This window comes from Stigmatopora nigra, chromosome 6, assembly GCF_051989575.1.
Source record: "Stigmatopora nigra isolate UIUO_SnigA chromosome 6, RoL_Snig_1.1, whole genome shotgun sequence".
NCBI classification, from domain to species: Eukaryota; Metazoa; Chordata; class Actinopteri; order Syngnathiformes; family Syngnathidae; genus Stigmatopora; species Stigmatopora nigra.
This window is the reverse complement of record NC_135513.1, coordinates 6097844-6110804: the sequence shown is the minus strand read 5'-3', so window position 1 is coordinate 6110804 and position 12961 is coordinate 6097844. Positions and strand designations below refer to the sequence as shown.

General features: G+C 37.8%; 2 protein-coding genes across 2 annotated transcripts; one reads left to right on the top strand and one right to left on the bottom strand.

Moving 5' to 3' along the window:
* Positions 1 to 545: 545 nt before the first annotated feature.
* Positions 546 to 4327, top strand: f8a (coagulation factor VIII associated). Its single transcript, XM_077719278.1, has 12 exons — positions 546 to 684; positions 1112 to 1158; positions 1264 to 1336; positions 1606 to 1765; positions 1868 to 1936; positions 2007 to 2127; positions 2528 to 2620; positions 2912 to 2976; positions 3457 to 3538; positions 3665 to 3711; positions 4020 to 4075; positions 4190 to 4327. Exons 1-12 carry the CDS (start codon positions 620 to 622, stop codon positions 4269 to 4271), a joined length of 960 nt encoding a protein of 319 aa, XP_077575404.1. The 5' UTR covers positions 546 to 619; the 3' UTR covers positions 4272 to 4327.
* A 419-nt stretch (positions 4328 to 4746) lies between these two features.
* Positions 4747 to 10669, bottom strand: emp1a (epithelial membrane protein 1a). Its single transcript, XM_077719279.1, has 5 exons — positions 10540 to 10669; positions 8927 to 9010; positions 8294 to 8393; positions 7910 to 8050; positions 4747 to 6723 (listed from the first exon to the last, which is right to left on the bottom strand). Exons 2-5 carry the CDS (start codon positions 8999 to 9001, stop codon positions 6566 to 6568), a joined length of 474 nt encoding a protein of 157 aa, XP_077575405.1. The 5' UTR covers positions 9002 to 9010; positions 10540 to 10669; the 3' UTR covers positions 4747 to 6565.
* Between the last annotated feature and the right edge of the window lie 2292 nt (positions 10670 to 12961).

The window sequence follows — 12961 nt, the reverse complement described above, 5'->3', positions numbered from 1 at the left end:
CTGCAAAAATGTTAAAACAGAGGATTATATTTTTCATCAAATGTGTTATTATCACCTTTTTAAGGACCCCCAAAAAGCATTTAGTGTCTGAGGACAACAATGTTTCAAACTTTGTAGATAGAATTACTTTGAATTTTGTTTGAGCACAATTCAGTTTCCTCAAAAGGCCTAGTCTTGAACAATATTGTTTTTAGTAGGCTAACATTGAATTTTTTATTAAATAATTAAAAAAGGGTGGCATAGGGCGTCATCTAGTGGAATAGATATACAACTACAGTTCGAATATATTCACATATCCCCTGCCTCGTCGTGCCCATAGTGCGCTGGGATAGGCTCCAGCACCCCATGCGACCCTTGTGATGTTAAGTGGTATGGAAAAGGAGTGAAAGAAGAAATGAATGAATGAAACCGCGTTTTAAGCATAATTTCTCCAAGGATCTTGATTTACAACTAGTCTGATTAATATTGACACAACCAAGAAATAAATAAATAGATAAATAAATATAGTGGTCCGCTATTTGATCCTTTTCTCTCAGCCAATAACATCTAAAGTCTTGCAGTCCTGTAGCCAATCACAGCATTATTTGCAGCGACTGCTCTTCCGGGTTATTTTCTATCGATGAACATGGCTGCCGAAGGTGATTTCTTGGCTAGATACCGCGCTGTGTCGAATAAGCTTAAAAAGTAAGTATTGGAGTATAGAGATTATAGGTAAAATAACCTTAAATATGAAGAATAAAAGCGTAATTATGCTAGTCGTCTGCATTTTACCTCGATGTTGCTAGCTTCTATTGCGATCGGTTGAGGATTAAATGTAGGCTTTCATCAGCAATAATGAGTGGATCTATGGTCGCTAATATGTATCTTGCAAAAATATGTTTCGTGAAAACTCTTCTAAATCAACTTATTAGCCTGCTATTTGTCATCGTCACAAATAAGAGTCATTCTCTGATGGCCATGGGAAGCTTAATTATTTTAATTGCCTGCTTGGCTGACATGACCATAATGTAATTTTGACAATTTTGTTAGATATATATCATTGTAATTATGACACACAATCTCCCATTTTGCTTGTCGTGGAACTACACAATATGGTTTGTCCTCTTTGCAGACGTTTTCTTCGGAAGCCAAATGTGGCAGAAGCCAGTGAACAGTTCCGTAAGTTCCATTCGATGCCCAGAATTAGCTTCCCTTACTTCTAATTCTTGTTCAGCTCACATGCATCAATGTTTTGTTTTCATTTTGTTTTGTCTTTTGTTTCAGGCCATCTTGCCAAAGAGCTTAAACAACAGGACTGTCTGCAGTATGCAGCCTTCTGCAACCTGGCTATGGCTCGGTAAGAGAATTCACTCCCAAAATATTGTTGGCAGGGTATTTGTCTGGCATCATCAGGCATGAACTGCTACCAGCTAAACAAACTGAATTGATGTTGATTTTCTAAAAATGACCCATGTTTTGAGACACTTTCACATGTAAAACTGATTGAACTACATGCAATATTGCTTAAGTCTATTATGGAATCAAACTGTTGGGAGCTCAACTTTTTATTACAGATTTCTCATCCAAGGCAACTTTAGTAGTTTATCATGAAATCCGTCTCTTCAGGTGTGAGCAGACTCTGTTTAACGCTCCTGGAGAAGCCCTGGCGCTAACTGATGCCGCTCGCCTATTTCTTTCCTCCGAGCAAGAGAATCGCTCTCTTCATGCACCAGGCTTTGACGAGCACCTTCAGGCTGCACTCAACTGCTACAGTTTTGCCATAAAGGTTGAGTATGACATCTCTTTGTTTTGAAAATCACTCTACATATTAGTATTTTAATAATTGTGTGACTTTGTGGCTGTTGCTTTAAGGCTGGTCTTTTTACAGGTCTATGTTGAGATGAACCAGCCTGTGATGGCAGCCAGTTTGTGTCTAGAACTTGGCAATGCACTCAAGGTAAGCTGTTGCATTTATTTCGGACAGTAAACAGGTGATGCATTTTGGTTTGACTCTTTGTCATCTATAGGAAATGAACCGACCAGGAGAGGCCATTGTTCATTACCAGAGAGCTGCAGAGCTGCAGACACAGATGCCAATGGAAGCTCTTTTGTCACTGGGAGAAATGGCTTCATGTAAAATTCTCACACGTGAGTTTAATGTCTCTTGGTGTATGGCCAGTCAGGTTATGTTTCTTCCAGACCACCCTTCTGAGGTTCTGGTGTCATATCGCTAGAGTTTGCATGTGTCTTCTCCAGATGCTGCACATAATTCCCACATTTAAATACATGTTAAACCAAACATTTCCAATGAAGTGGTTGTTTGTATAAATATACTTTGAGATTAACTTTGGGAAGGTTGTCTCTTGCCCTCCTAAATCAGAAAGGGGAAGAATAAACTCCCCGGCAACCCTCAGTGTAGTGTATAGGTTTTATAGAGAATGGCGGATCTTGCAGCATGTGTTGAATTGATTTTTTATTTAAGAGATGCGTGTCCAGATATTTGACATGTTTTAGCTCATCTTGTGTGTGCTTCGTTTATTTTTTTCAGGTGACTATGATGGCGCGTTGTCCGTGTTTACAGAGATGCAGCTCACATGCCAGGAAAGAGGACTGCAACTACCAGGCACAAGCACTCCTGCTGGTGAGGCTTTTGCATATACTGGCTTTGGCCACTCAAATCTTCATTAAAAGTAGGTAATTTAAAAAAAAAAAAATCAAGAAATTCAAGAAAGCATACCTCAAATGTACCATTATATTCCCATACTGGTACATGGTAGATATTGCACACATGTTGTAGACTCAAATTAAGGGTTGCCAAAGTTGGCATCCTACTTGAGAAATTAGAGGATACTGCATGTAACTTATAGAAAGCCAAATAGGTAGGCTTGTGGTATTACATATCTCTATAAAGTTGTTTTACTTTTATGTAAAGGTGCTTTTCTGGATATTGTGGCAAAATGTGAGATCTCCCGAGTACTACTGCTGATGCTACTTGAGGTACCAACTATGGTTTCATACATTATTTTAAATTAACGTGCTAACCACTCGGAAGCCCTAATACTTTATCATCCATTTTATTATGCCTCTACATAACTACACTAAATGATCCGGTTGCAAAAACCATCTTAAAGCCTCCGGTAGCTGGAATATATTTCTTTTGTTAACATTCCCCCTCTATTGGATTTGTTTTCTACAAGAATGTACTTGAAAGTTTATCTAAGTATTATATTGAAAGCTAAAATGAAATATTCCAGATGCAATTTTACAGAAACATTGTGCCGCTAGGCTGCATGAACAACTGCCAAATTCCCAGTGGGACATATTATATATAATGTGAAAGGCAGGAAACACTCACACAATCAGAATCAATACTCGAGCAGATAGCAAATTTAGTGTTACGCCCCTTTTATATCTTTTTTTTTTTTCATCAAGCATAAACTTTTCATTGGATTGAATCTCGACTGCTTTTGTGTACAGCCTCCTCCCCAGAAACTGCTACCAGAACATGCACAAACACTGGAGAGATACGCATGGGAGTCTTTTGACCCACACAGCCAAGGTGACTTAAGATTTTGATCTCTTAACAAAACTATTAGGATCAGGTCCCTTTTTTGTCTTATTAAGAAGCATTTGCTTGTGACATTTATTTTAAGTCCAGTGATTCAGTGCTTATGTATTTTTTTAGTGACCTTCCTGCCTGAGAATGTTTTCCTGCTCCTGCAGTCGGTGGTGGTGAGTTTCATCAGCCGCATACTTGTGCACTTGACAGGATATCCTGGTCTTCTCCTCGGGGCCTTGACAAAGCAGCGATAAATGTGCTGGGATTGGCCCTGGCTTTTCAATTCGATCCTAGTTTTCCCCTTTTTAATCTTTGGCGTCGTACACGTGTTCTCAAAAGACCAAAAATGTACTCTTTTTGACAAAATATAATTAGAGGAAACTAGAAGGAATTAAACTTTTTAAACGAGCACTGTCACATATCATTTTCAAGGCCATGTGATTTTATTTGTGCAGCATATAAAAGCCAATGTGTTTTGCAGATGGCGTGCCAGGAGAAAGACACCGAGTCTCTGAAGTCTCTTCAGACGGAACTATGGTAACTAATATACAATGTTAATCTCCCTTAAGAGCCATTTTTACTTCCTATGATTGAAGTTATGGGTTTTTTATTTGATTTAATTTCCTAAATCTGTATTTTCCCCACTTTTAGGCCACTCCTGACTTCTGAACAGAATCACCTTCTTCATTTAGTGGTTCAGGAGCGCATTACACCGTCTGGGCAAGGCATTTAGTACAGCGCTGTTCTCATCCGCTTCCTCTGGGAACGACAGTAAACATCATGGAAACATTCCTGCCTGTGACTGGGTCTGTTCTAGGATCTCAAGAAACAATTTTACTGAAAGAAAACAAAATGTAAAACCTTCTTTAAAAAGAAAAAAAGGTGAGTTGTTATGTTGATAGTCTTAGTTTGCACTTTACTTGAGTCCCCTTTTACCAAAAGTCTTGTCCTCAGATGCATGGGGTTTGAAGCCTTTCTTGGCTGACTTTGATTTTGGCTGCTGTCTACACTGGGGCTGGTCACCAGTCAAATGTTTATTAAGTACACAACAATTCATGCTCCTGGGGAGATTGTGCAAAGCCAGAGTAGTTTTGAAACCCAACATCAGAGCTGGAAGGGAAACATACCAGTTACTAGACTGGTAACTAACTTCTAATATTTGCCCTCTGATAGTGTTGAACTTAGTATAAGGAAAAAAATCACAAGGCTGTGTGTTACTAGTTTAATTGATTATATGGCTTCACTCCAATGTAATTACAAACCAAATGCATAATCTAGAAATAAGGTCAAATGAAACACTGTCGTCCTCCATATCTGGTTCACATGTACATATTGATGTACAGGGTGTCCATAAAGTCTCTTTACCACTTCAAAAAAATTATTATAAGTGCATTGATTAAATAGTTTATTCAGATTTGTTCTAATATATCCAATGTTTATCAATTTTGTTTAAATCACATTTCTTTTGTGTGTTTCAGGGATTCTGTTTGTGAAAGGGGTGATGTTGAATGAACCCCTACAAAATGACTACCCCTCAAGAGAAGGCGCAATGTGTCTCATGGTTTATTGAAACAAAACCGGATAGGTAGACTGCAAAACTACAGTAATAAGTTATGGAAAAGATCCACCATCACAACTGTCAATTTGTGCATGGCACAGGAAATTTAAGGAAACTGGGACAGTGTTAGTTAAAGGAAGGAGTGGGCGACCAAGAACATCAATCGTGTAAAGATGATGTCCTCGGTCACCTACTTCTTCCTTTATTTAACACTGTCACTGTCTGCATAAATTTCTTCTGCCATGCATGAATTGATGGCGGTGATGGTGGATCTTTTCCATACTTATTACTGTATTTTTGCAGAATCTGCCTATCCGATTTTGTTTCAATAAACCATGGGACACATTGCGTCTTCTCTTGAGGGGTAGCAATTTTGTAGGGGTTCGGTCAACTTCACCTCTTTCACAAACAGAATCCCTGAAACACATAAATGCAGTATGATTAAAAACTTAAACATTGAAAACAATATCTGAGTAAAAAATCTAATCAATTGCATTTTTAAGATTTTTTTTTAAATGCTTAATAGACTTTATGGAAACCTTTTTTTTAAGATAGCAGCCTACTTACAAACAAAACGCAAAACAGTTTTTGAAAAAAAGAACATTACAAAATGTTACAAAAATATAATGGTTACAATGTACATGGATAAAACAAGGATACATTATACTTCAATCATAAAATAAAAAATACATGACTTAAAACAACTTTTTTTTCAATTAAGGCTTGCTTTTAATTGTTCAAGTACTGCAACAGGGTAGAGTTGCTAACATGCTGCAATTTTACACTATACTCGTGTCTTTCGGTGTTCGCTAAAAGCCTGGTGGGGGGTCAGCAATTGAGCTTGTCAGTGCCCCCACCCTGCTTTCAAAATAATTTCAGCTTGATGGCTTTTGTCCAAAATAGCCAACACTATGTAACTTATGTCACACTGTTTGCAATAAAAAAATGTAAAACAATATCTCCCCAGTTTGGCTACCTTTTGTTGAGGCTACATCATTTAAAGGCAACAAACTCTACACATAAGATCTTCTCAAATTCTCCTTCTGTGTAAACTATAATACACCAAAGAAATACTTCGTTCCCACTTCTCCCAAAAGTTACGCTAACCTAACTAACCTCAAACTAGTGGTGTGACATACCACCAGATGTCAAATGAATTATTTTACACTAATAATTGGATTTTTTACCCTCTAATTTGTTTAATTTACTATGAATTAGCTTGGTTTACAAATTCAAAGTACTTTGCTCCCACTTGTACAAATTTGTTGAGGAAATCTGCCCTATAAAATAATTATACTTACATAAATGGGTTAGTTTAACGAGACTAGGAATAATTTTAAATGCCTTCAAGTCACCAGCAATATTCTTGTACTTGAGTCCTAACATCAAATATTTGTCACAAATTTAGAGTATACTTATTTAAAATCCCAATTAGGTATAAGATCATGGCCTACGTTGCCTTTTTCTACTTACTCGCTCTTTTTCCGCAAGACGAGATAGGTGATGGCTAAGATCAGTGTGAGGACAAATGAGATCCAGGCAAGGATGTAGGAGTGTCCATATGCTCCACTTTCACTGGTGTGGAACTCAGCAGTGTAAATCGAAGCAGCTATCATTATACACAAACCTGCAGACAGAAAGATATCACTCAAGACAATCTGAAGTAATAACAGGTAACATGCACAGTGTTTTTCCCTTTGAAAAATAGACCCAGATTGCATGCTTGTGCGCTAACATGATTCTGTGATGCTACCACAACAATAAATCTAAATTATTCTTAAAACGCATGATAAAAAAATCACTGAATTCATTAATTATAAGACGTCAAGGATCTGCAAGAACCCTGTTTAGAGCTGCAATGGAGTGCTCATAGTAAAGGAAATTAAAGTAATGACACCAACTATTATATTTTGAAGTGTCCCTGCTTCAGTCAACGACACGCCCAATGATTCACTGGTCCATGAACCAGAGGCCACAACTAGAGGAAATATGGTATTTTAGTAGGAATTGGGACATCAAAATTGTTAAGTAATATCAACCAAGATGAAAGAATCTGATGAACAATGATCTTGATTTTTCTGCCACCCACTGATGATCTAATAAAAATCTGACCCTAAATCTTTTTTTAACATGTTACAAATATTTAGAGAAAAGAATGACCCATCAAGATGATGCGCATGACTCACTTTGTGAGTGGAGTTAAACAAAACGCCCTTAAGACAAGTGTAGTTTTAGAAAGGCTTTAAATCTCCTTTTCCTCCAAACTACTGTACTTAAATTAAGGACTACTAACTAACTTATTTTACTTATAAATACCAATGAGATTTGAGTCACTTGTCTGGCTGAACTAAAAAATTGTCAATTTAGAGAGGAATTTATAGGAGGTACTCTCGCTTTGGAAAAACACTGAGTTTATTATTCAGTCATTTCCTCATTTCTTGTTAGTAGTTAAACACATTTTAATGCCTTTTAAATAAAATACATAAATATAATGATACTTCTGTTCTGCAAGATAAGGGTGAATTTGTGCACACATTCCATTAGTTTTACAAGGTTTAATCCAGCACATTCTAGATAGAGAATACACAACCTTTTGTCCTTCTGGTATCATGCAGAACAGATACATTTGCTGTGATTGAACTTGCCTCTGGGGCCTTTCCGACAGAATGCTAGCAATGGGTCTAAATCGATCCCACCCCGTGACCCTCCACTTTTTCCTTCAGTAAATGTACTTCATATAATATGAATTGTGGGGGTGATGCCATTAAAAGATTCCCTGAAGTTACAGGAGAAAAGGGCTTGGTTTTACTCACAGGCAAGCAACTGTAAAACGCCAGTGAAGGTGAACCGTTGGCCTTTGGGAAGAGTGAAGAGCTGAGCCACAAAGACGAACAAGGCCAGAATGGCGAAGATGCATGCCAGCACTGAAGTCGCTTGTACTGCTTGGAGGTATTCTGCAGCCCCAGGTGAGGAAATAACAAAAGTTTGTAAAATTGCAATGTATTTACTAGTTATTCAACATCCTTTACAAATTGATGATTTTCTACCAGGATGGTGCTTGCTATTATGTGAACTTGGCATCTGCATCTATGCAGACTAATAATGGACTCAACACCTGTTACCTCATTTTATTCCTTGCAGTGGGATAGGACACAAAGCACCATCTATTAGGTCCCAAAATCTCAAATAGGCTTTACCTTCTGGGTAGTCTTTCAGGTTGGTGTAATGCCAGGCCGAGTTGATGAGCTCCCATCTTCCCCACAGGTCAGTTGACAATGCATCAGTTGTCCACCAGGCCTACAGAGATACAATTTCCATTTTATTACATGGTTTTACAATGAGTTAGGTCTGGACTCCCACACTGTTGTTTAGTCTTTTACCCTTTATAGAGCACTAGTTTAACTCAGTGGCTGCTAAATATCCATTCCATTTTGACTGGGAGATTTTTCACACTGGCAATGGGAGCCAATTAATTAAATTTATGAAATTAACAAAAAGAAATAAACTTTGAAGTGTCATTGGCAGCGATTACCAGTGTATTTTGGTTTCTATTAATGAATGTTTTTTTTCATTTCGCAAAAAAATATATAAAATTACAATAATGATTATTATATATACTGTTGGGGGGATGCAACCCTTGTGACGATAGGTGATTCAGAAAATGAGTGATTTTTTTCAGTCCTATACTGTAATTATGTTTTTTTTTGTCTTTATGAGGTTACATTTGTTTAAACACCAACTAGTAGAGTCATTTTTTTAGGAAAGTCCAACACAACACTGCAATGTAAATCATTTTTGTGAATAAACCAATAAAACCCCAAACTACTTACATTATCAATTGTAGCAACAAGAAGCAGGATAATGGCAGTGAGATGCACAATAACGATTCCAGCCAGCATCAACATTGTGATTCTCTGCAAAAAAACAAAGACAGTCATGCTTCTACTTACAAATGCCTCTAGGGCTGAAAAATTCAGGTTACGAAATGTTTTATATGCAAATGAGTGACTCGAGATACGAAAGAGATCCAAGTTCCAAAATCCCCCAAAAGTAAATGCGTTTGCTTAACCGTTATTTTATTTTGAAAGTATTGTCGCGGGTACATTAATTCTCACGTTGGAACATCGCTACCCTCTACTGGGCTCTCATTTAATCGCTCTTATTCTATATCACATAACGACAATAAAAGCATTCAGTTTAATTCGATTGGCTGTCTCACAACAACCACTAAGTGTTTCAAGATACCTGTCCACCTTGACTAAATACTGCCCTTATTAACAATTGCATTTCCCTTAATTTAGCGATTAAAACCCGTAAAAATTCAACGCAGTAGTACATATTTTCTCTCACACACACAAAGTGGGCAGCTTTTGGCCCTGGTAGAATGGGCCCTTGTCGCCGCCTGGCGGACAAACCTGGATATTACGCCTCCCTTAATAATAGCCACAGGGTGAACTATTTCAGCAGTTCGGGGCACATTTTCATATTATTTATTAAAGGCACTAATAAATAATTTATATAATAATATATTTTTCTCTCTTTTGTGTTCCCTCACATCTTTCAACACAATATTTGGACACTTTGACCAATTTTAAAAGGCTTAATTGGTAATTGTGCAAGGACCGTGGAATTAATTAGAGAATTTACATATAAAGTGCACCTACCTACGAAATGTTCAAGTTACGGAAAAAGTTCTGGAGCCAATTAATTTCGTAAGTAGTAGTACGATTATGGCTTGAAGTGCGTGTGTGCGTGTGTGTGAGTAGGAGGATGCAGAGCTGCAGTTTTTTTTTTAATTCAGACTCCCCCCTTGGAGAAAGCCCCTCACAGCTGTCCCAGATAAAACACTGCGAGTGGGAGCTGACAGACAGAGGGGCCCCCCAAAAAACGCCCTCAAAGCCCCACAAGACAGATGTGCCCCCACCCCCCAAGACACACACGCACACACCAATTGCCCCGAAATAAAAAAAAAGAGTTCACACATTTATCGTTCCTCATGGTCGGTTAAACCAACAAGAAATATTTGTAGTGCTAGTCAAAACTACTCGTATTGGGGCCCTTTGGAGCTATTTCCGTCGACGAGAAAGGCGCATTTGTTGCGATGGCGGCGCGACATTTCCAAATTACACACGCAGGCCCTCTACTGTACAACGCGGTCAAAATGTTTGAAAAGAGCGCGGACACGACGCAATGGATCCTTAACGAAATCCAACCATAAACCACACTATTAAAATCATTTAGCAATTTAGCGTTCGACTTCGATTGCTTTCCTACATGCGCTCAAAACTTTTCCAAACATTCCAAGCCACTTTAAAAAGTTTGGACCACGTTTTGGATCTCGCTGTTTTGCGCAAGAAACACGCCCAAAACCACAGAAAAAGTACGCGTTTTAGCAAAGGAATATTTAGGGTTAAGAATGGAATGGAATATTAGAAATGATTACCTGAAAGAAGCAGAACGCACAGCTTGGGAGTTATTTGGAAAATGTGAACGGCAGTAGAGGACCCACCCAGCTCTGACTTGGACGCACACACATCGGCCTGTTTTCCCTCTCTTCCCCTTGTACAAGCCCCACCCAGAAAGTTTCACATTTTTTTCCCTTCTTCAATGAAAAATCCACACTTACCCAAAGCTACTCAACATGGGATCCACAAAGTCCAAACCAATTCAAACTCGATTCCTCCACCCGTTTTCTGCTGTCTAAACAGCCCCTTAAAATCTTTTTGATTTTTTTTAAAGCATCCATTCTGGTAAACAAATAGTACTCAACACAGAAACTTCAAATGAATGTATCTTAAAAAGCATCTGCATTGCAAGTTGTTTACCCTGTAGACTGGGTAAGGAACCTATGGCTCGGGAGCCCTATGTGGCTCTTTTGATGAGTGTATACTGCTCTCCGCCTTTTTAAAATCATATTTTTTTCTTCCTTATCCTTAGACTCTTCTACATGCATCCTCTCATTGATACTCATTGATTAGCAACAGTGAAATAATATTTTCAAAAGAATTCAGACGTTTTTTTACTTTCAAAGTGGTGAAATGAATAATAAATGCTTACATTTTCATGTATTTTTACTTTTAAATTCTGAGTATGGCTCTCAAGGAATAATGTTTGAAAATATGATTTGTTTATGGCTTTCTTCGTCAAAAAGGTTTCCGACCCCTGCTGTAGTGCAATGATAATATTAAAAATGTGCTTATTTCCAAGTTATGCTTGTGTTCCGTAAGAACAATCCATTCTATTAAACTAATAGTAGCCAACTCGGAAACTGCAGAGTAATGTTTTATACCTCGAATCTGACCAAATGGCCAAAAAAAGACTACGTTTAGTCATCGCTTTGCACTAACCCGCCATTGACGACAATGGATTCCAATGGAGAAGACATCTGGCGCCAGTGAGTTAAGCAGTACAATGCTGGTAACATTACCAAGTATAGTAGGAATCCCCAGATACTTTGCAAAATATGTGCCCTTGGGGTATGGGAAGTAATACTACAGTTGTGAAACCAAGTGCAAATCCTGCTATAATCTAAGTGCAGGAGGTGCAAACCCTGAATGCACTGTATGAATACAGAATTTCAACAATAATGTTGGGAAATTTGTTTCAAAAGTCATCACTTTTTACCCTGATAAATTCCATTTTACATCACTATGACATTTCAAGTTAGGCCCAGGGCATTTTTATTACACTTTTTATCATTTATTTGTTGCTCAACGTATTCAAGTATTGTAATACTTTTAACAATGGTTAGTTGATTTTACTCATCCTATGAGTGTATGACCATTAGGTATCATAAAATATTACAAAACATTGCCACTCTAAATTGTAGAGCATACAGGGTAGGATGGTTTGAGTATTTAGTCGTGTATTGATTCATGAAGTATGAATGTACTATTGGCATGTACACTAAGTGCATGCATTTTGGAGCAGCCATCTGACCAGTCTGCAGTCTGCTACTTCTTCAATTAAAAAGATTTAAATTGATTATCGGGGGCGCCTGCCAGGCAATGCACTCACTGAATTACCATCAGACATCACTGCAGCAACATACTTTCACTTGGATGTAATAAAATCTGATTCTGAAACAGATTTTGTTGTGTTTTTATCAACTATCATATTCCCTTACCTGCAGATTATGTTAGTTTTGTGCAACTTTAATTTGTTTTAACTCATTTTTATGGAGCAAGTGACTATTTGTGGTTATTTTTAACCCCATAAAGGCATCCACAAATGTGGAAAGTTACATGTCCACAATATTAAGTGGTTGAACATGCCTGCAACACATTTTTTCTAGTTTTCTCCCTTTTTTTATTGTTTTCTTTTAAAACGCGGGAACTGGGATGGAAAAAAAGGGTGAAAAATCATAAATAAACATGTTGTTAAAAAAAATAAGATTGGACATTTTAATTTTAGGCCATATGGCCCAGCTACGTGCTGATTTGGTCATCATTTTATTGTTCGATTGTTGCCTCTAATAACACAGTGCATTGGGAGTTACAGCCACATGTATGCACATCAATTTAAAAATTACTGCTTTCAAAATGAAAGCATAGCATATTTTCAGTTTAATTTTGACTCCCCGAACACCGTAGGGCTACTCATAAGCCAAATGTGCTCTGTGATTAATTGGCCACGAACACATGGTGTAGCTTGCCAAAGTCATCCGGGATAGGCTTCTGCTCGCCCTGATGAGGATACAAAGTAGTACTACGTTTTGAAAAAAAGGTGAGGAATTACCGGAGTGATCAGGTTTGTGTTATCACTTCAAATTGATTTGCAGCACGCACTAAAGTTTAATTATTCTCACAACAAATGTTGATGCAGGGTATGTTGATTCAGTGTGTGAATGCTCAGCTATTCTGTGG

Bases quoted from the DNA above. Each gene is read 5' to 3' on its own strand.
- f8a (XM_077719278.1), top strand. From the start codon at position 620: ATGAACATGGCTGCCGAAGGTGATTTCTTGGCTAGATACCGCGCTGTG. The intron at 1,766-1,867 runs GTTGAGTATGAC...GTCTTTTTACAG, and splicing joins GCTACAGTTTTGCCATAAAG to GTCTATGTTGAGATGAACCA. The intron at 2,621-2,911 runs GTGAGGCTTTTG...TTTTATGTAAAG, and splicing joins AGGCACAAGCACTCCTGCTG to GTGCTTTTCTGGATATTGTG.
- emp1a (XM_077719279.1), bottom strand. From the start codon at position 9,001: ATGTTGATGCTGGCTGGAATCGTTATTGTGCATCTCACTGCCATTATC. The intron at 8,394-8,926 runs GTAAGTAGTTTG...GTATCTCTGTAG, and splicing joins TTGTTGCTACAATTGATAAT to GCCTGGTGGACAACTGATGC. The intron at 6,724-7,909 runs GTGAGTAAAACC...TTCTGTCTGCAG, and splicing joins CGTTTTACAGTTGCTTGCCT to GTTTGTGTATAATGATAGCT.